The 21,434-nt window shown below is 40.0% G+C and overlaps 1 protein-coding gene across 3 annotated transcripts in view; it reads right to left on the bottom strand.

The window, feature by feature from the left end:
• Positions 1-5,722: 5,722 nt before the first annotated feature.
• klhl5 (kelch-like family member 5) overlaps positions 5,723-21,434 on the bottom strand; it is a 61,158-nt gene continuing 45,446 nt past the window's right edge. For all 3 annotated transcript variants that reach the window (XM_028600309.1, XM_028600301.1, XM_028600295.1), the window contains exons 4-13: positions 20,727-20,923; positions 19,006-19,218; positions 13,934-14,120; positions 12,600-12,824; positions 11,887-11,962; positions 10,739-10,825; positions 9,416-9,490; positions 8,897-9,034; positions 8,135-8,306; positions 5,723-6,166 (exon numbers count right to left, since the gene is read on the bottom strand). In XM_028600309.1, the coding sequence (XP_028456110.1) occupies positions 6,110-6,166; positions 8,135-8,306; positions 8,897-9,034; positions 9,416-9,490; positions 10,739-10,825; positions 11,887-11,962; positions 12,600-12,824; positions 13,934-14,120; positions 19,006-19,218; positions 20,727-20,923 (1,427 nt within the window). In that variant the 3' untranslated portion in view covers positions 5,723-6,109. The remainder of the gene's footprint in view (positions 6,167-8,134; positions 8,307-8,896; positions 9,035-9,415; positions 9,491-10,738; positions 10,826-11,886; positions 11,963-12,599; positions 12,825-13,933; positions 14,121-19,005; positions 19,219-20,726; positions 20,924-21,434) is intronic.

Raw genomic sequence — 21,434 nt, 5'->3', positions numbered from 1 at the left:
AGCTACGGCGATGTCATAGCAACCATTAGCCAATGAGGTGCCTCCAAAGCAGAGAGGGAAAATAATGAGATTGACGGAATAATGTCTTATATTTTAGAAACTTATGGTTTTATAGCTTGGTAGAGTAACCTGAAAAGTCAACAACAAAAAACAAATACATTAGTTTAAAATAACGTTAAGTTTCACATTCTTCTTGTGAGAAATCTATACCAATACATTCTAATCCTTTCATTTGTTAACCACAGTTTAAGGAGACACACATCTAATAATATTTATATTACAATTGTCGAATAATCTAATTGCTTACTGGAAATCATACTTCACTCACCTCTTTGTTAGCATAACATTATACATCATGTACAAACACACTGAACACTAAACAGCACATTTACTCAAGTACTGTAGGCCTACTTAAGTACAATTTTGAGATAGCCTACTTGTACTTTACTTTCCCTTTTTTGTTACTTTATACTTCTACTAAATATCGTTATTTTTACTCCACTACATTTGTTTTGACAGCATCAGATTATTACTTCAAAATATAATCAACTAATAAATGATGATGCATTGATATGGATCAACTGGTAGTTCATAAAGTAATTAAAACTAGCTTCACCTTTACCAGCTGAAACATTAAACGGATACTTTCACATAAATGCATCAATAATTATAATCCAAAAATATTATATTATTCTGAAAAGGGCCATTCTGCATAATAAATACTTTTACTTGGTACTTGGTTTATTTTAGTGTTAATTCTTTTGTATTTTTATTGAAGTAATGTTTAATGCAAGAAGATCTGAGTACTTCTTCCACCATGGCTGACATACATTATAAGGAATGAAAACATGACATTACACCACAGATGCATCACAGCAGTTTCTGTGATTCTAATACCTCGTGCTTCCATCCCAGATCCAGTAGATGGCAACCTTGCACAATTTTTAGGACTTCATCACTCCACTGTCACCAGAGTTCCTAACATCTGCTCGGTCCCATCTAATCTTTTCTGATTTCATGTAAGCAATCAGCAATGCTCTTCGAAAGAGAGGAACACCATCTTCAGCTTCTCCAACTCAATAGTGAGCAGGCTCAGTGTACTATCCTTCTATTCATCTGAAATCACTATCAACTACTCCTTGTGTTATTTCATTATTGAAGAAAGGCAGAGGAAAACACTCTGGTGACACAGTGCGTTCTGTACTCTCCCATATAGTGATGGAAGGGTGACAGCTTACTTTTTCTGTACAAATGTTGGGAGCTGGAATGAAATGCCAGCTGTGTGACACAAATATTCCTCACTGTTCTCCGGCATGCCGAAGCAGAAAGCACCCTGCTGACTCAGATCTCATTAAGATGCACTGAAGGGAGCAGCTGTATATGATTTCCAAGCAAAATGGTAAAATTAGAGCAAAGACATAAAAAAGAAAATAATGTTGAGAAATGCTTTTTTTTGCCAGTGAGACAATAAACATTAAGTGAGTGTCTTAATGCTTTTGTGATTTAAATTGAAGTATTATACAATCTAGTAACAAAAGAAGAAATATAAACTATTTAATGCAATTTGTCTTGTAGTCCTGCAACAAATCATGAACAGTGTGTGATTTACTGTGTGTAATCAAATTTAATGTGTTGAGGTTAAACCTCACGTTTTTTGCAGCTGCAGAGGGTTGGGGTTGTAATGGTGTTTTTTGCAGTTAATTAAGCTGTTCCTTAAGAAGATGCCTTTGATTCAGATGTAAAGGAGTCCTGTAGGGAGTATAGCCTACAGGTATTGTAAAGGTATTATAAAGTCCTACTGAATCATTCACTTACTGTCTTTCAGGACTAGATTTAGTAGATTATGGCAGTACTGCAGGACATAACTCCTCTTCTGATATGGGCTGGTTTATTACCATCGGATTGCTGGCTGTCACTGCAGCACAATCTCATTTTTAGCAGGATACACCGAATCAGCAGAATCTATGCTTCACTAATAAAACAAGGAGTCAATGTGCCACATGAAGTTCTGTACTCTACCTATTTTTGATTAATTATTGCTGCATGAATTAGAAAGAAAATGTCAGGCATTTGTTGTAAGTAAAAGTTATCATAAGCCTGCAGAACCAGAACACAGAGCAACACAAACATGCTTGCAAATGGCAGTTGTCCTGACCATGGGCGGCGGGTGAGGTCACGCTGGAGGTTTGGGTAGGTTAATGTGGGAGGGAGGAAGATTTGGATAGCCTAAGCTGCATACACATGATTCGTGGTAAAACCGCTCTGAGGACACGCTCGTTAACGAGAATATGATCCGTAAGGTTGCATGATGACCTTAGGTTTTGATCCGACAGCTGTGTAGAGATCGCTGGATTAATGGCCATTTAAAAAACAACAAGGATTTCAACTTCTGAACCCTAGACGACACTTAGTCAATGGCAACACTTCTGCTCTACCCTTCACAATAAAAATCTCTACGACCTATGAAAATTTCAAAATATTGGTGTAACCATGACCGAGACTTGGGTGGGGATTGATGGCTTCTGGACATTGACGGTGCATTCAATACCTTGAGATATTGTGGGAAGTTACCAATAGATTGGCACCTGGAATGATCAATCCAACCAAGGAAAGACCCATGACTTGGCTAGAATGGCTTTTTCATGTTGGGCATATATCAAATTGAACTATTGTTTATCATTTTATACATATTTCCTCAAATTCAGCCTGATAGTTTCATTATTTATGGAAACTTTGGGTCTCCACTAGGATTTAATATAGGCGACATTATATAAGTGTGGGTTTGAACAATGTTTGGCTTCACAGCACACATTTGTAATGATTCACTGAGGGGCCAGTTGGGTAATTTAGCTGCCTTGTAAATGCAGATGTGTACACCTGTGTATAGCAGTGACAGATGTGCAGCGGCATTTGGATGTGGAACATGGGGAGTAAGACAGTCCGGCACTTTCAGTCTCTTTCTCGTTCCTGTCAGGCAGAATGGACTCAGGTGCTCTTAAGGCGGCAAGACAAGGTCATTGGTGCCAGTCAGAGCTGGTCATTATACAAGGTCATTTCTCAGCGCCACCAGGAGCCATTTGTCAGAGCTGGCTATGATTAAAAGCTTCCCCTGCAATAAATAACAGAGGGAATCAGTTGGCTACTGGCTGCTGTCTGGGGGTTAAAATATCTGTAAATTGTGAGCATTCCTCTTTCTCATACACTTATTTCACTCTGTGAATGTTTAAATCTCCTGCTGTGTCCCTGGCTCAGGCTGCAGCTTTTAGGTTAGAGCATCTACACTTTCATATTAGTGATTCATATTAACCTCCAAGCCCAAATTCAGAGCAGAAAAACCTGCTAATGGGGATGCTGTTAGAGAGAAGAGCCACATATAGACGTATACACATTTAAACCACAATAGTATTTATAGTGCTTTTGTGACAAATGGAAACTGCAAAAACATCTGTGCCATAAAATTATGTAGTTGTTATTGTAAAACTGATTTTACCAATTAATTAACCCCAGAAACAAGTGTTAAATCACATCTTGACTTTAATGTATAAAAGACCAATAACAGAATATTACAGCAGCATTTATTGACATACATCATATTGTAAAAGAGGAGGTGTAATATTCAGGTACAAAAAGAGGAGATGAGCAGCTGTACCATTTCTGACCAACCATCATTTTATTACACCTCTTCTTTATTTTTAATTCATGGTATAAAAAGAAATGCACAATAACATATGGTAAATTTAGAGGGCACTGTATAATATAGAGCAAAATGCAATAAGACTACATTAAGATTTTATAGATATTTATGTACATAATATACACAAAATATATAGTTTGATTTGGAATGTATGTCTTTATTTTTAACCTCTGACTGAAATTAAACTCTGACTACCTCTACACAGTGGAGGTGACACACTACTTCTGCTCTGATCTAAAGAGAATTGCTCTCTGAATAAACAGTGGGCAGGTTTGTAGGGGAAGAAAATAAACTTGAATAAACATCGGCTCAGCTGTGGGGAATCGCTAGCCTGCACCGTCTCTGCTTTTTAGATGTCATGCTGGCAAATCTGGGAGGCTTTTCAATCTTTACTGGCTCCTGGGGCACTTGGCTTTCAGCTGTGTGGTTAAGTGTGTCTTGTACAAGTGTGTGTGTGTGTGTGTGTGTGTGTGTGTGAAGTGCATCCTGGGGGCTACATTAGCTCTAGTTCTGTCAGTTCAGACAGGATGCCTGCTTTGCCTCTCACTATTGGGAGTTTGCTTTCTGTACACACACACACACACACACACACACACACACACACACACACACACACACACACACACACACACACACACACACACACACACACACACACACACACACACACACACACACACACACACACACACACACACACACACACACTTGAGCCACACAGGAGAAATACACAATTCGGTAGGCAGCATGTCAGTATTGAACCTGCAGTCAGCTTTTTTTGTATTCTTGAGGTTTCTTGACATGTAAGTTTACTGAAACAAGTATACAAATATGAACACATGAGGTTGTATCACGGGATTCATTGTCCACTAATGTCTCATACTTTGTCTGCAGTGGCATCAAATCTAATAACGCTTTGAACTCAACATCAAACAAAACGTTGGCACTGGCTGAATCAACGTTATTAAATTCATGGTCTCATTATATGTTGTTTTTTTGTCTGAATATCCAATTCTGCACTAAAACATAGTGGTGCGTGTGCCTGTGTAGTGATGAAATGGGAAAATGGGGATGAAGAGAAAGCAGCAGGGAATTGAAGATGTGGAGAGGGGAAGGGGGAAGATTTTCATTTGAGATAAAAATATACTACTTGCAATCTCTCAACACATGTACACACACACACACACACACACACACACACACACACACACACACACACACACACACACACTGAGGCAACATCTACAGTGGAGAAAAGGGAGGTAGGACAGAAAAGCTCAACTGACCCTGTATAAAACCAAGCCTGTAAATAGCTGACCATGTGCTCTGTGGGAAATTGGGAAACAAAATTTCCCTACAGGGATCAACAAAGAGCCACAGTTACTGTACTTATTATTACTCTGGTTATAAACCTAATAGAAGTGCTTTAATAACTACACTTATTTGAAGAATTGCAAAATGAAAAAGATAAAAAAATAAAAAAGGCAAACTGTTGGATAATTTGTCACTGTAGCTTGAATTGCTACAATAAATTACACATAACAGTATACTGTATGCATCAGATGTGAGCTGATGCAATATGGAAGACATACACAGAAACATTAGATAAAAGCATGATGATGTGTTGTTGACTGAAAAGAATAAAGGGCGGCACAGTTTCTTACAGTATGGCTGTTCAGAAGGTTGTGCTGTCAAAAGTCTTTCTTTCATCTGTCAGCGGGCGAGAAAGGGAAAGAAAGAGGAGAACAACTTGCCAACTGCAGCATAAAATAATAGGGCATATATTAAAATAGCATCAATACACGCTATCAGATATTGTTTGGAGCACTGAGAACTTAAAATGATGAGGCACCTCAACAGTCTTTACAATCTCTCTCTCTGTCTCTCTCTCCTTTCTGAAAGCAGAAATAGAAGCTGAAAGCAACCATGTAGGTATGTGTGTGTGTGTGTGTGTGTGTGTGTGTGTGTGTGTGTGTGTCTGTCCCACCTTGTCTACAGGAACAAAATAATAGGCAAGAAAAAAAAAGCTGAGATAAAGGTGTTCTATCATGCAGAGATAAACACTACAGATTCTTCTTCATTATGTCAGTATTGTTTCACTACTGAGGGAGAAGTTATCAGGATGTTCATATATGAAAATTTTATCAGAAACCTGACACATGATTTAACCCTAACCTAACCATAAACATTAAGATGAATAATGGTCATGTCATTCAGGAGAGTTAAATCTGACTTTGCCAAATTGTAAAACCCAAAGTGTGTTTAGTAATCAGTCTCTCACTTCCCATTGTTGGTCACATGCTGGCAGGCAGATGGGTTTCTTGGTGTAACTTCAGTGACCATGTCAGCGGTAACACAGAGCATCTGAGCCACATCATGCACAGTCTGCCATATCTGATGTTGGTGTTTGAGTTTTCACAGTCTGACAGCCACCACACATGCTCCTGCCCTTCCCAGACACAGAGGTGCTACCTGGAATTAAGAAAAATAATCACAATCAACAGCTGGATATTAAAAAGGTGCAGCAATGGATTTGTGGAGAACTATAGATATGTGTAGTCCCCTTAAATCATGTCATTTTCATGTTTTAAGTTGAGGTAAAAAGTTGGCATGCTTCTTTTTGGGGTTGACGAAATTCTATTAGATTACAGCATCTTTTGTAAACCTATTGGATGCAGTCAATACATTCACCAACCTTGAAAACTAACTTTAAGCCAACATGGATGAAAAGTCCTTAAAGGGGCTATAATCAATATTTTATAATAACAATGGCTCAAATTACCGTGTATAATGTTTAAAAGGTTGCTCGAAGTGATCAACAGAGAATTATCACCAGACTCTGCAGCTTCCTTCGGCTTTACGTAGCTTTAAAGCGAGTTTCAGCACATAGTTTTCCACCCCGCAACTTGTTTTGGTTCACTCACTGCTCTAATAGCGTAGTTTTCAGATGCAGCAGGCAGCTGTTCTCAGTGAAAAAAGCTAAAATAAAATCCGCTGTACACTACCTGCTCTGCACCAAACAACAGACAGACACAGTTAGACATAGTTGAGCATTTAGCAGAACCTGATATTTCCCTCAAGAGCTGGTGGAGAGCAAAAACAAAGCTAAAAGAGAGTATAAGAGTAGTAATATTTGACTTACATTCATCAGATGGCCAGAAACACAACTCCAAATGAATGCTGATGTTGTTTGAATAGGCAGCTGTTTACTAACAAGTTCACCATATGAACTGAAAAGGTGATAATATGTCGGTGTTGTGTCCCCAGCTTGTTTGCGTTACCGCCAAGGGGCTAACAGTGTAGTTATTGCAGGTTTAAAGTGCTCAGATAAAATTGAAATTTGAACATTTTCATGACCACTCACCAACTCCTTCAGCTGATGAAGATCATGAGATATAATGGGAAGCTCCACAACAACTTGAGGTAAGAATGTTTTCCATCTGTTGTTTCCAAGGTCAAGAATGAGCCAACTCAAGGAAATTGATTATAATGTGATGTAGGATATGTACAACACCTATATTTGGCATCTACAGTCATGCTCTGACCTCATCACTCCCTGCAAGGAAACACAGCAGGGAGTGGGGAGTGACGATAATCCTTTGGCTCTAAGGGGAGCTTTGTGTCTGTTGTGGTTGTCTAGTCCTGTTAGTTTTTGTAGCCACTGCTTATATGCTAATAGTCAAAGCTGTCTGTCACCTTATTTCAAAAACATGAACTTACCACCCACATTATTTGTCTTGGAAGTAAAAAGATTGACAGATTTGTGCTAAAGCAAGCAGTGGAAGTGGTGCTACGAGGACAGGACAGACAACGTATCCACTGGTCTGTTTGTCTCAGTTTCTGACAATGAACAGAGGACACATTTAACGGTCTCAACATGTCCCATCACATTTCAGTTTGTCCTCATTCCTCTGTGTCAATTTGAACGTTCTTTGTATTCTTTATCCGCCCATCTGCACCCCTCTTCTTCTCAGCATGGTGCGTGTCACCAAAATTGCAGATTTCCAGCAGCTTTGGTAGGAAATCCTCTGGAGGGGATGAAGTATAAACTGAAGTGTGACAGACTTGTGCTGAGTGAGCTCGTTAAAAATAGTCCCCTCTTTTCCTTACTGCTGCGGTGGCAAGGACAATATTAGAACGAGGAAAACATACATTTACATAACAAAGAAAAACACGCCAAGATACGTGGGAGAGGAGCTTGAAGAAGGTCAAACTGTGACTGTGTGTGTTTATATAACAACTTTATTGGTGTGCATCATGATTTATTACTTGTTTTTAATGAACAACAGTCAATGTCTATGTAAATACGAGCAAGTGGATACATATAAATCTGCTGCTGCTATGTGTGTACTATACGATAATGGAGCTTATTAAATTGTACAGACTCTTTCCTTCCAAACATAAACTGCATGTGTGTGTGTGTTGCATTTGTGTGCGTACCTGTGTCCACTCGTTTGTCTGAGGGTCATAGGCTTCCACAGCATTGAGATACACCTGCCCGTTATAACCACCCACAGCATAGAGGCGGTCACCAAGGAGACAAACACCAACGGCATCTCGGCTGATGCTCATGGGGGCAACTGCCGTCCACACATCTGTCTGAGGGTCATACCTGAACAGACACCAATCACACACACAACATACAAAGTGAAAAATTACATTAACATCAGTCTACTTTATTAGAGACAGTTCAACATGAGAATTCAGTAGAGAGGTGGAGTCAGGAGGCGTGGCACGGGGGTGGACAACGAGGCAGGCTCATTAAAAACACACTACCAGCACCACTAAAGCTCATTAGGCAACAATATTGTATCACATTTGTTTAATTTCCTGCAGTCTTGTCATTACTGTGGGGTTGCTAGGTATGGTACCATTGTGCCTGTACAGAGAGCTATATTAAAATTAGGGATGCATCGATCCGACTTTTTCAGTCCAGATATCGATACTGCTGTGGAAGTGACTGGGATATTCTTCTATAGTATGTGTAAGGCAACATTGCTTTGCTCACTTTGTAAAACAAAATGTAACAAATAAATAAATTGATATAAATATCCTGAATTGTTATATATGGTTAAAATAATAAATCATGCACCAGCAACTTAGTAAAAAAAATCTTACAATTCAAGTGTAAACCGTTTAAATGCAGCAACAAATTGGTCAACAATTTAAAACAGGAATTATAATTCCAGTATATAGACTCACCTCTCCACACAGTCACTTAGCCGAGATGCAAGGGATGAGGCCGGAGCATCATGACCTCCGATGGCGTACAGGAAGCCATGCCATGTGGCCACACCCACACCTCCACGCCTTTTAGCCATGGGAGCACAACCATTCCACCTGTAGATGGAGGTTGTAAACATCAGGAAGAAAAAGAGAAAAAAAGAGACTTTCCTCCAGCAGTGAGGAATACAGAAAAATGTGCCAACCCAAATCCTCCAAAATGTGCTGTTTATATAAATAGGAGATTATTTTCAGGGGACCAATAAGAACTTTGTCTCAGCCCTTCTAGTGAAGACCATAATGAATGTGCAGTACTTCATAAACAGAAGTTGTTTATATTTGGTCTACTCTAACATCCTTAGAGAGTTAGCTATCTCCTTTGATCTGTGGATAATAACCTTAAAAGCACAGAGGCGCTTTACTAGAAAGTGCAGCAGACAGGAAATAAAGCAGAAGTAGGTAATTAATTCTGGTCAAATGAAGTCCCATGTCTCTGACCTGTTGGTGTGGGGGTCGAAACACTCCACTGAACGCAGGCAGGATGAGCCGTCACGTCCTCCTACTGCATATAGCCTGGGGAAGACAGAAGATGGTGTTACCCCTTTGGACACACACAAAACACCTGACACACAAAACACTGCACACATTTCTGGACTCTGGAAGTCTCTTTTCAACTTAGTGATGCTGACACAGATGGTACAAGGGTGTATTTGTGTGTGTGTGTGTGTGTGTGTGTGTGTGTTTTTGCGGGATTTGGGGACAAAGTGAGGTGAGCAAAATCAATATGCCAACACTCTTGGTCGGCATCACAACCCCGAGCAATCAGTGTGTGTGTGTGTGTGTGTGTGTGTGTGTGTGTGTGTGTGTGTGTGTGTGTGTGTGTGCGAGGCTATCAGCATTTGTAACTGCATCTATGTGTTGTGTATTCTCTGGGCTCTTTGCCTGATGGAGCTCATTAGTTGCTTCACTGGTTCTGATGCACTTCTTTCCTCCCAACTCTCTTCCTCCCAACTCCACACACACACACACACACACACACACACACACACACACACACACACACACACACACACACACACACACACACACACACACACACACACACACACACACACACACACACACACACACACACACACACACACACACACACACGCGCGCCTTTCTATGTAGCATCTCTACGAGGCGCTGAATAATAAAAACATGGGTGCAATATTGCAACTTCTACTGTTTGCTGCAGTAGAACTCTGGGGCAAGTATTAAGGAGATTCAATTCCAAACAAGCAGAGTGTGTTTGTTGTGTGATGCTCTAAGAATGCTCTCACATGACAAAGTAATATTTGTTCAGCTGCTTTCTGCATGGCCAAAATGGTTTGGTTTCAAGCCATTAAAAAATGTTCTCCATTGGTCTCTTCTCTCCAAACCATGAGCGAGAGATTTTGCTTATTAATTGTATAATACAGTATGGCATACAGTGACTATGTACTATAATGAGGTGGGGTGGTGCAGAGTACGGGTACAGTTATACAATATAAATGACACTCTGTCTATGGAACAAGTACAGTAGGCAATGTATGTGTAATTTCTACTAAAAATGTCAACAATTAATTAAATTACATCAATTTGGCTGACACTTTCGTCCAAAGCGTTTTGCAATAAGTGCATACAGCGCCCATAACAACAAGAGCAAGATGACAACAAACAGATGTCCCAAACAAACAACTAAAAGCATGTTCAGTGTTACAGTGCATGTGCTAGTATTGACTCTTTAACTTGGATAAATGTAGATGTGTGAAGCAATATGTGAGTTGATTTACTTACTTGCCATTGAGTACAGCTACTCCCACTGTGCTTCTTGGTGTAGCCATACTTGCAACAAAGCTCCACTGGCGAGCTTGGGGGTCCCATCTAATAAGAATTATGTAAACATCTTCTCAGTCCTGTACATAATAAATATGGCTGTTCCAACAACTAATGAAATATACGGTGCAGTTAAGAAATTGTGATTTCCCATTACTGCATCTTTCAGCAGCAACACGGTTTCCAAAAACAGATCCATGTTACTCTAGATCATCCACAGAAACTGCTGTCAACAGATTTTATTTTAACTATTTTCAACTGAAGAAATAGTCCCCATGTCATGAAACTGTCATCTCATTGTATTAGGATGGAGATGGGAATATCTCAAAACCTGGTTAAATAAAACTAAAATGATCTGCATGGCTAGATACCACAATATGTAAAGAATATATTATATATATTAGTTCATTAATATATATATATATATATATATATATATATATATATATATATATATATATATATATATATATATATATATATATATATATATATATATATATATATAAAAGGACACACCTTCTCATTCAATGAGTTTCTTTATTTTCATGACTATTTACATTGTAGATTCTCACTAAAGGCATCAAAACTATTAATGAACACATGTGGAATTATGTACTTAACAAAAAAGTGTGAAATAACTGAAAACATATCTTATATTTTAGATTCTTCAAAGTAGCCACACTTTGCTTTTTTTGATAACTCTGTAAACCCTTGGTGTTCTCTCAATGAGCTTCATGGGGTAGTCACCTGAAATGGTTTTCACTACATAGGTGTGCTTTGTCAGGGTTAATTTGTGGAATTTTTCCCTTATTAATAAAAAAAGCAAACGGTGGCTACTTTGAACAATCTAAAATATAAGACATGTTTTCAGTTATTTCACACTTTTTGGTTAAGTACATAATTCCATATGTGTTCATTCATAGTTTTGATGCCTTCAGTGAGAATCTACAATGCAAATAGTCATGAAAATAAAAAGGAAACGCATTGATTGAGAAAGTGTGTCCAAACTTTTGGCCTGTACTGTATATATATATATATATATATATATATTAATGAACTGATCCTTTAAGCAGAGCAGAATAAAACAGCTGTGTGAAGTGTCTTACCTTTCCACTGTGCTGAGGTAGCTCCAGCCGTCATGTCCTCCTACTGCGTACATGGGCCCCTCTAGGACAGCTACGCCTGTGATACACATCCACATGTGCATGATTAATCATGGCAACTTACCAAAACACTATCACCTTGGACAAGCTCATAAAACCACACACATTTAGGGCGAGAGTGTGAGTTTTTCATTGTGTGTGCAACAACACCCAGGACATCAGGCGTGCAGAGTTAGCAGCATGTTGACACCTCCATACTCAAGGGATTTATCTGCCAGAGCATCTGTGGTGCCAGATGTGTGTTTGAATCCCCATCTCCCTTCACACACATGCACACATTTTTTAAAAACAATAAAGCAACAGCACAGCACGCCTTATCAAATGTTATCATTGTAATAATAGGCTTGCACAGTGAGTGGGTAGACTGTCCTTCAAACAAAATACACAGGTTCAGTCTGTTGAAGTGCTCTTGAGCATGGCACTAAATCACTTACTGTTGAGGTGCTGTTGTGTAACTGAAACTGACCTTTCACCTCACATTGTTAGAAGTGAAATGACAACCTTTTCAGCAAAGATCAAGGATCACCATACTCAAAATTCAAATAACAACAACATAATCCTTCCTCTTTAAAAGGCTCGCCCAATTGACCTTTTCAAGCCCTTTTCGGCTTGAAATGTACTTATATATCACATTTCTATTCAAACATGGGGCTCACCTAAGCCATGCCTGTGGGTGGACATGGGAGGCATGACGCTCCAGGACTTGCTGTGCGGGTTGTAACACTCCACAGTGTTTAGGGTCTTGAGTCCATCTCGGCCGCCAACCACATAGAGACGGCCATCAAGGACAGCTACACCAAACTGTAGTCTCCGTCCACTCATGGTGGCTACCTGCCTCCATGTGTCCCGACGCAGACAGTACTGCTCGATACTGGTAGCACCTGCAGGGAACAACAGAAAAAACATGTAAAATAAAACTGCAGCCCTTGATGTGCTCTAATTTTGCACTTCTGACGAACCTGACCACGATACCCACTCTCGAGATGTCAGCTCAAGGTAGGACTATACCACTTTTATTTACTCCCCAACAGTAGACTTAGTGTATTTGTGTGTAAAGACACAGCCTGCAAGCACACATAGATAAATGAGCTCTCTATTATTAACATTTTCTCATGTCTTCTCATGATTACAAGACAAAGGATAGTTATTCCATCAAGCCAGAATTAAGAGGAAATGTCTGTGAATTTTGTTTTCTTAAATTTAACATACCCTGTGGCCGGTTTAGCGCAGTGGATAGAGCAGGTGCACATATACTGAGAGGCTTATGCCTTGATGCAGAGGTCTAGGGTTCAAGTCTGACCTGTGATGATTTCCTGCATGTCTTCCCCCTTTCTCTTACCTAGCTGTCCTATCCATTAAAGGCAGAAAAGCCCAAAAAATACCTCAATGAAATATTCAGCATCTCCTCTTATATACTGAAAATCCAGATTCAAAACTGATCATACTTAGAATATAGGAGGCATTTAGTAAATTGACTTCTTCTCAACAACACTTTGTCTCCTGTGGGCTAATAGCAGCAAAAAACATACTCAAAAGTATGCTTAAATTCTGGAAAAAGCTGAAGTCCCTCAGTGAAGCTGTGGATCGGAAATGACACTAGAGAGAATTAGTTTTTTTTTTTAATGATAAACTGAAGAAATCTTTAAAAATATGTTCACAATTTATTTATTTTCTTGAACAACACACACATTTTACACAAACTCAAAAATTTCAAGTAGTTCTGGGTTGGCAGGTGAATGGGTGGTTCGACGGGCATTCCCTCCTTTTTTCTGACATCACTCTTGGAAAATAGTGTCAAAATTGAATATAAATGTCAATATTTTTGAATATGAAAAAATTGGAAACAAATGCTTCCAATGAAAACATTTGAAAAATACAAACACTAACTAGAATAATATACACAGTATATATATATATATATATATATATATATATATATATATATATATATAATGTCTGGTCTGTGTTTACGTGCAAGTGCCTGTTCTACCTTTCGTAGCGTCCATGCCCCCTACGGCGAACATTGCCCCAACAGTTGCCTTGCGGGGCCGGGTGCGGGGACTCTGAAGCTGGGGCTGGCGCTGAGGCAAGAGTTGATACTTCATCCCTTCCATCAGCAGCCGCTGGCACTCCATACTGTCCCGGAGCAGAGGGTTGGACTCCAAGTCCGCCAAGAACTACACACACATAATAAAACACACACACACACACACACACACACACACACACACACACACACACACACACACACACACACACACACGAACACACGAACACACAAACAGGGACATGTGATAACAGCTATCAACAAACGAATGCATGGTAGCTGTACACTACATGTGTGGGTCACAATGTTATCACTGATTGTGGAGGTCTGAGGGTCGAAAGAAAGCTGTTCTCTCATTGATTGAGAGATTAGATCAAACCAGCAGCCATTAGTGTGCAGCCACACACATACACACACACACACACACAGATCATCTGACACACTAGAGGACTAATCTGTCCCCAGCATCTCATCAGCTCTCTAGTCCGTACCCTCTAACCTCATCTATGATCACACACATAAAGAGCCAGGGGCTGCAGCATGAAGCACTTCAATTCACCAGTCTGTAGCTTAAAATACTTCCACAGGAAATCACTACCTGTGAGAGAGGCAGGGTGATGTGAAACAAGTTTTCCCCTGAAGGCAAGAATTACATGATTTACATTTAGATAGATGTGTGTTTGTGTGTGCTTGCGTATGTGTGTGTGTTAACAGATGGAAAGATGTAGAGGTTCAAGAGGAGCCAGATTTTACCTGCACATATATGTCAGGGCTCTAGAGTGCGACCAATTTGGTCGCAAATGCGACCAAAATTTGTAAGGGTGCGACTAAGATTTTTCCTAGGTCGCACCGGTGCACCTAACGTCCTCGCATCCGCTGCCTCTCCACGAACGAAGCGATGTCGTTCATATCGATATGTTTAATGTTGCGTTACATGACCCATTCCTTCTGTAAAGCCGTGCCTGTGTTTGGATCTCTCCTCCGTGCAGCCCCGCCCCCATTCACTCACACACGGCTCACCTGCAACATGGAGAGACACAGCGCCGCCAGTCCAAACTGCTGACATTTGTCTACAGTTTTAATTGTTATTAACACAGCTGTATATTGTTAAGTATGAGAGGGAAACCTGTATTGGTACTAGTGTTTCCGCTGGTAACTCTCTGTTATTGCGGCCGCCACGGCGAAAAACACATTAGAAGTTATTAAATGCAACTAACTTCAGTTCGTTGAGTAATGGCGTGTAAGACGGAGTCTGCTGGACCTGGGCGAGAGATGTGACCCATGGCCAGAATATCATAGTTCATAAAAATGCAGCGCAGTGACGATACAGACATTTCATAGCCTACACAAGACGGGTGTCATGCCGCTGACCCGCCAAAGCGCATTCGACCCATACTGGACCCATTCATAATGAGTCAGCCATCACTCTGTGAGTAGGCCTAGCATACACTTCAGTCCATCGCACTCCCCCTCTGTCCCTCTGTCTCCCTATGTCTTTCTGTCTGTTTTTTTTTTTTTTTGTTAAGATTTTGGCCTTTATTTTGATAAGAAAGCTGAATACATGAAAGGGGAGAGAGAGGGGGGGAACGACATGCAGGAAAGGGCCGCAGGTCGGAACCTCTATATTTACCAACTGAGCTATCCGGGCGTCCTCTTTCTCTTTTAATCAGTCTGTTGTTGTTGAAAACAAGTGAATGAGCTCAGATATATATATATATATATATATATATATATATATATATATATATATATATTTTTTTTTTTTTTTTTTTTAATATATCCTAGGCTCTTTATTTCAGTTTTTTTTTTTTCATTTACATGTGTTTCAGCTGTATATTTTCAAACTGGTAAAGGAAACATTGTCTTTGCATTTTATTTTAATCACAATCTGTTTTAATAAAAGCTTGTGAAAAGTGGCTTTGACTTAAAACTGAACATTTAGCCCACTTTGTAAAAAAATACAGAGCTATATATCGTGTATCGCCATTCAGCGTTAATAGCAACGTGAGGAAAAATTTGGGTGCACCTGTGCAACCAAGGCAAAAAGTTAGTCTGGAGCCCTGTGTGTGTTGGTGGAGATGTTCAAAAATGGCTGCTAAGATTCAATCACAGAAAACAAGTATAATAAAGAGCATTTGATAAAATAAAAGGAAAAAATCCTTTTTCCTCTGTGCTGTCTACCACCACAAAAAGAAAGATTCGGCCCAAATAATTCAATTTGGTCACTCAATATAAAATAAATAATTTTTCTAGCCAGCCGCGGAGAGCGTAAAGCAAGCATGGTAAATGGATAAGCAGCTTACACGACAGGGTGAACACACACTTCCATTGCACACAATCACAGAGGGACAAATTAGGGTGAACCCTATTTCGGCAGACATGAGAGTGGGTGTGTGTATGTGTGCGTGATAAAGGACAGAGATAAAAAACCGTGCATGTCCTCTCCTGTGCTATTTATCCATCATACTGTGAAGGATTGAATGTGGAGGGCAAGATAAGACTGAATCCTGCAGACATCCCACATTCTCCTCTCTGTCCTCTCTTTACCTCACAGTGGGAAGTGAGAAAGTAGTCCTCCCCTTTCTGTTTCAGCATGGACTTTGTCAACTCATGACAAACACACACACTTCCATACACCTGCCCGATGTGCTGGGTATGTTTCTTTTTATTATTTTCTGCTATTTTTAAAACCAAATTGTTAATTGAGGAAGTAATCAGCAGATGTATCAATGTTCATTGTTGTTAAAGACATCCACACACACTTACTGTCCTGTCATTCTGTTTGGTGCACAATGTCCGATTTACTGCCCACAGATGTTTCTCTGCGAAGATTAGACCAAGTGTGTGTCTATGTGTGCAACAGTGTTAATGGGGAGAAGAGATTAAAGGTATTCATTTGGTGCATTGACATCCTCTTGATGAGTAATCACACAGCGGCCTAGATAAGAGCAGACTAATTGGTTGATGAATATCGATCAGATGTCTGTGTGAGGTTTATACGTAGTATTACTGGCATGTCACAGCTCATGAGGTTGCTGAATTCATTAATTTATCCATTTAGCATGGTGGTGGTGGTGGTGAGGGGGAGTAATATACTGTTAAAGGTTTAGCTCAGCTCTATGTCTGTCTTGCTTCTGCTCTCGCTGCTGTAGTGATATTCTACTGCTTTACCATCCATCTTCTTGCCTGATTACATGTTACAGCTACTTGTGATTTCAGCTGACCAGGGCAAAGTCATACATCTGAGGTGTTTATATTTTATACCACAAAAGTGCAAACATGGGAGATGTATAGTCGCAGGCAGAGAAGATGGAAAGAGGAGGGGGGGCACAATGTTTTTTTTTTTTTATCTCTATAGCTTCTTTATATATAGTAAAGGAAATGACTGATGGGGTAGATGATGAGAACAGATAATTTAGCTGCAGTTAAGAGAGATATCACACTATTAAGGTTTAAAACGTGTGTGTGTGTGTCTGTGTGTGTGTGTGTGTGTGTGTGTGTGTGTGTGTGTGTCCATCCAATGCCCTAGGCAGTAACTGTGGTTCTGCCTAGCATTTAAACTTCTCAGCACCACATTACCAGTCAAGATCCTCTGCTGAACAAACTAGAAAGAGGAGAGAGGAGGAGATACAGTACATGCACACACTCAAATAAACACAGACACAAACACAACAAGCACAGTGTAACAAGCATACACGTGACAGAGTAACAGTTGTGATCTACAGTTAGCGTAATGATTATAGTCCCTCTAATTGCCTAAAGAGGATAGAGACAGAGAGACGGACTGGAGCTAGAAGGAGGTAGAGAAGACGGAGGAGGGACAGAGCACGAGACAAATTTGGCCATGGAAAAGTCTAGCAGATCATCAGGAGGAAGCCTGATGCCTCATACATTGATGTAACAGATATTAAAGGTTCCATGGCATGAAAATGTCACTTTATGAGGTTTTTTAACATTAATATGCGTTCTGCAGTGGCTAGAAATGGCGATAGGTGTAAACCGAGCCCTGGGTATCCTGCTCTGCCTTTGAGAAAATGAAAGCTCAGATGGGCCGATCTGGAATCTTGCTCATTATGAGGTCATAAGAAGAAAGGTTACCTCCCCTTTCTCTGCTTTGCCCACCCAGAGAATTTGGCCCACCCATGAGAGAGAGACATCATGGCAAACGAGCAAAGTGGCAGTTGGTCAAGGCCACACCCCCACCCTCCACCTTGCCCCCCCTCTCTCCTCAATAGCTACAGACACAGAAATGGCACATACTAAGGAAAGGTCATTGTGGGACTGGCTCTAGTGGCTGTAATTCTGCACCAAGGCTGAATTTTGGGAACGATACTTCAGATACAGTATTAGGGGACCACTAAGGCCTATATAAAAGCATCCAAAGGGCACCATGTCATAGGACCTTTAAGACATGAACAACTTTGGCAAAGCTCCTACAATATTTATGTGGTAAAGTGTTAGCGTGAGCTAATGTGCTCTTGTTAGTAAATATAATTCATCTGGGAGAAACATCTTTCTTCATTTGGAGTCATGTTTGTGGCCACCTGATGAATTTAAATTCAATATTCTCTCTATTTCAACTTTGTTTGGTCACTCAGATTCTGAGGGAAATATCTGTCTCTTTAGCTGATAAATGCTCCACACTATGTTAGCACACTATGTTCACTGGCTAGTCACTAACTGTGTCTCTCTGCTGTTTGGTGCAGAGCAGGGAGTGTACAGTGGGTTTTCAGAGCTTTTTCACTGAAAACAGCTGCCTGCAGCATCTGAAAACGATGCTATGAGAGCGCTAATTGTGTATCAAAATAGTAAAATGCAGGCCGGACAGCTAAACATTGAGCTGAAACTTGCTATTAATTCCGTAAAGCTGCAAGATTTGGGTTGATAATTCTAATCATTACGAGCGACCCTTTTCATATTGTTTTTACATTGTAACTTTTATTATAAAAGTACCGATTCTAGACACTTTAACTAACCACAGTACAACAGTACGTTATGTACTTTGCAGTTCTCACCTGTGTCTGCAGCAGTGGCAGTCGTATGTGAGCCAGCAGCAAGGGTAGGTGATGTTGTCGCGTGTCTGTGTCATGAAGGACCCACGTTAGCAAAGAGGTTACCACAGTTTCTTCATCTGGCACGTTGACGTCATCAGACGTGATCAGCCTCTCCATCTCCTCCACAGGAAGCAACAGGAACTCCTGGCCTCCCACCACCTCCAAAAAGTGTTCCTGATGGACAGGGAGAAGAAATGGTTATGAGTAGAGAAGGAAAGAGTCAGATTAGTCTAAAAAAAAAAAAAAAAAATAATTAATTGCAGATGAAAAAAAAGGAATGAGAGGAGAAAAAAACCATAGGAAGATATGAGTGGAGAGAGAAAGGGGATCAAGGGAAGAAAAGAAAAGGAAGGAAATGAGGGCTTGAGAAAGGTCAGAGAAGGATGGACGAAAAGATGGAGAATAAATGAGAAAAGGTTGAAATAATACAGTGCTATAAAATGGGGAGGTAGCTTGAGGCGTATAGAGTAGCTGCAACTAACAATCATTTTCATTATTTACTAATCTTCTGATTATTTTCTAAATTAACCAATTCATTGTTTGGTCTATATAATGTAACATAATAGTCACAAATGTCCATCACAACTTTAAAGAGATATAGTTACTAAATACTATAGCAAAAGACTATCCTCGCAATAAGGAAGCTGGAACCAGAGAATGTCTAACAATTAATTGATTATCAAAATAGGTTGCATGTTAATTTTCTGCAACGGATTGATTAATCAACAGTTTCAGTTCTAGTAGCGAGTTTACATAGAGGCCAGAATACAAACATGTCCTCAGTGTTAGTCCACATTATGCTTTGTAATTGTGTGCAAATAATGAACTACAACAATAATAAAAGTAAAGACAATGGTTGTTGTTGTTGTTGTGACGGTTTGCCATAGCTATTCTCATTTGTGTTTTTTAATTTGTCCATTTATTTATTTTGAGGCAAGTATAATCTGTGGGAATTAGAAAAGGTTATACAAATGTCTAAATATGACCTGATTCCCACATAAATAAAAGAACTGAAAACGATTTTCTCTCTACATAGTCTACTGTATAGCTCTTACACATTGGCTGTAATAATCCTGTGAGCGGTGTATGTGTGTGAATAAGTGTGTGAGTGAATTACAGATGCAGGCAGACAGTCACACCCAGATAAAGCCACCTCTACAACATAATTACAACAGATTTAAGTCTAACAATAATCCACTTAGATAGAAAGGACAAAGGAGAGAAACAGTGACGCTGACAGAGACAGACACAGAGGGACACAGGATGGAAGAAAAGGCACGTTAAGACAGGAGAGAAAAAGAAAAGAAAAATAATAAGTCGATGGAGGAGCTATTTCACAGTCACCATAGCAACCTTGTGCTGAAAACAGCCATTGTGATGATGTGTGTGTGGCGCGTTGTGAATGAGGAACCAATTTGTTACCAAGAATAACGTCAAGGATGGAAAATGACCAAAGTCTGACTGTAGAAAACTGTAGAGAGGTAGAGAGGGATAGTTGTAAAAAGGAGAGGTGAAAGAAGCTTGTTCATTGTTAAAGTTAAAACCTAAACATCACCTGTGGTCTACCTGAATCTATATCATCATTTTCAGACCCATATTTTCTAAAGCAGTTGTTTCATAAATGTTCCCGTGGTGGCTCTACAATCGCTGGGGGTATAGCGATGAACTGGGCGTGCACCAACCATGGTGTAGGCGTGAGCGGCCCTCTGCAGGTCATTGCAGCCCTGAGCGTCGGCGTAGGAGCGGATACCCAGACAGTTGGAAGGGTGCAGCTGCTTCATGAGGAACGAACAGCAGGCCTGAACCACCGATGACAACTGCAGCAGGCAGGAGGCTGACAGCACAGACTCGATGGTGTCCTCCCTCAACTCGAGACGGCCTGGAAGACAAAGAGGGGAGATGGAGAAGATGGATGACAGTCGGATGGCAAAATAGAAGGACTGCATATTTTAAAGTGTCTAAGATTATTATTCAAAAGGTTTGGAAATCGAGAGTAACACCGCCATCAATGCGACCAAAATGAATCCATTTATTTAGCATGGAAAACATTGTGGCATCTAAGGATTTTTTTTACCTTACTGTAAATACCAAACCAAAACCTACTAAAAAGGTACAATACGTATATTACAGCCATCCAGGCCTTCCCAATGTTTTACAATTTCTGTTGGAGAAATTACAAAAATTTACACATGCAAAACAATAGTTGGAGTGGTTTTGAAAAGTCTGTTACCAATTGGATTATCCTGGCCATCCAAAAGATATTACAAACGGTGTGTCTTAGTTGATGCAGTGGTGTTAACACAGAGTAGCCATCACTTCAGCTGATGCTAACGTGCATGAATGCTACAGTACATGGTGCTCATATTGGAATCTGGATCGTTAATTTCCTT

Source organism: Perca flavescens, chromosome 2 (genome assembly GCF_004354835.1).
Source record: "Perca flavescens isolate YP-PL-M2 chromosome 2, PFLA_1.0, whole genome shotgun sequence".
In the NCBI taxonomy this organism is placed as follows: domain Eukaryota; kingdom Metazoa; phylum Chordata; class Actinopteri; order Perciformes; family Percidae; genus Perca; species Perca flavescens.
Note: the sequence above shows the minus strand (reverse complement) of the source record. Positions and strands in the feature narration are given on the sequence as shown.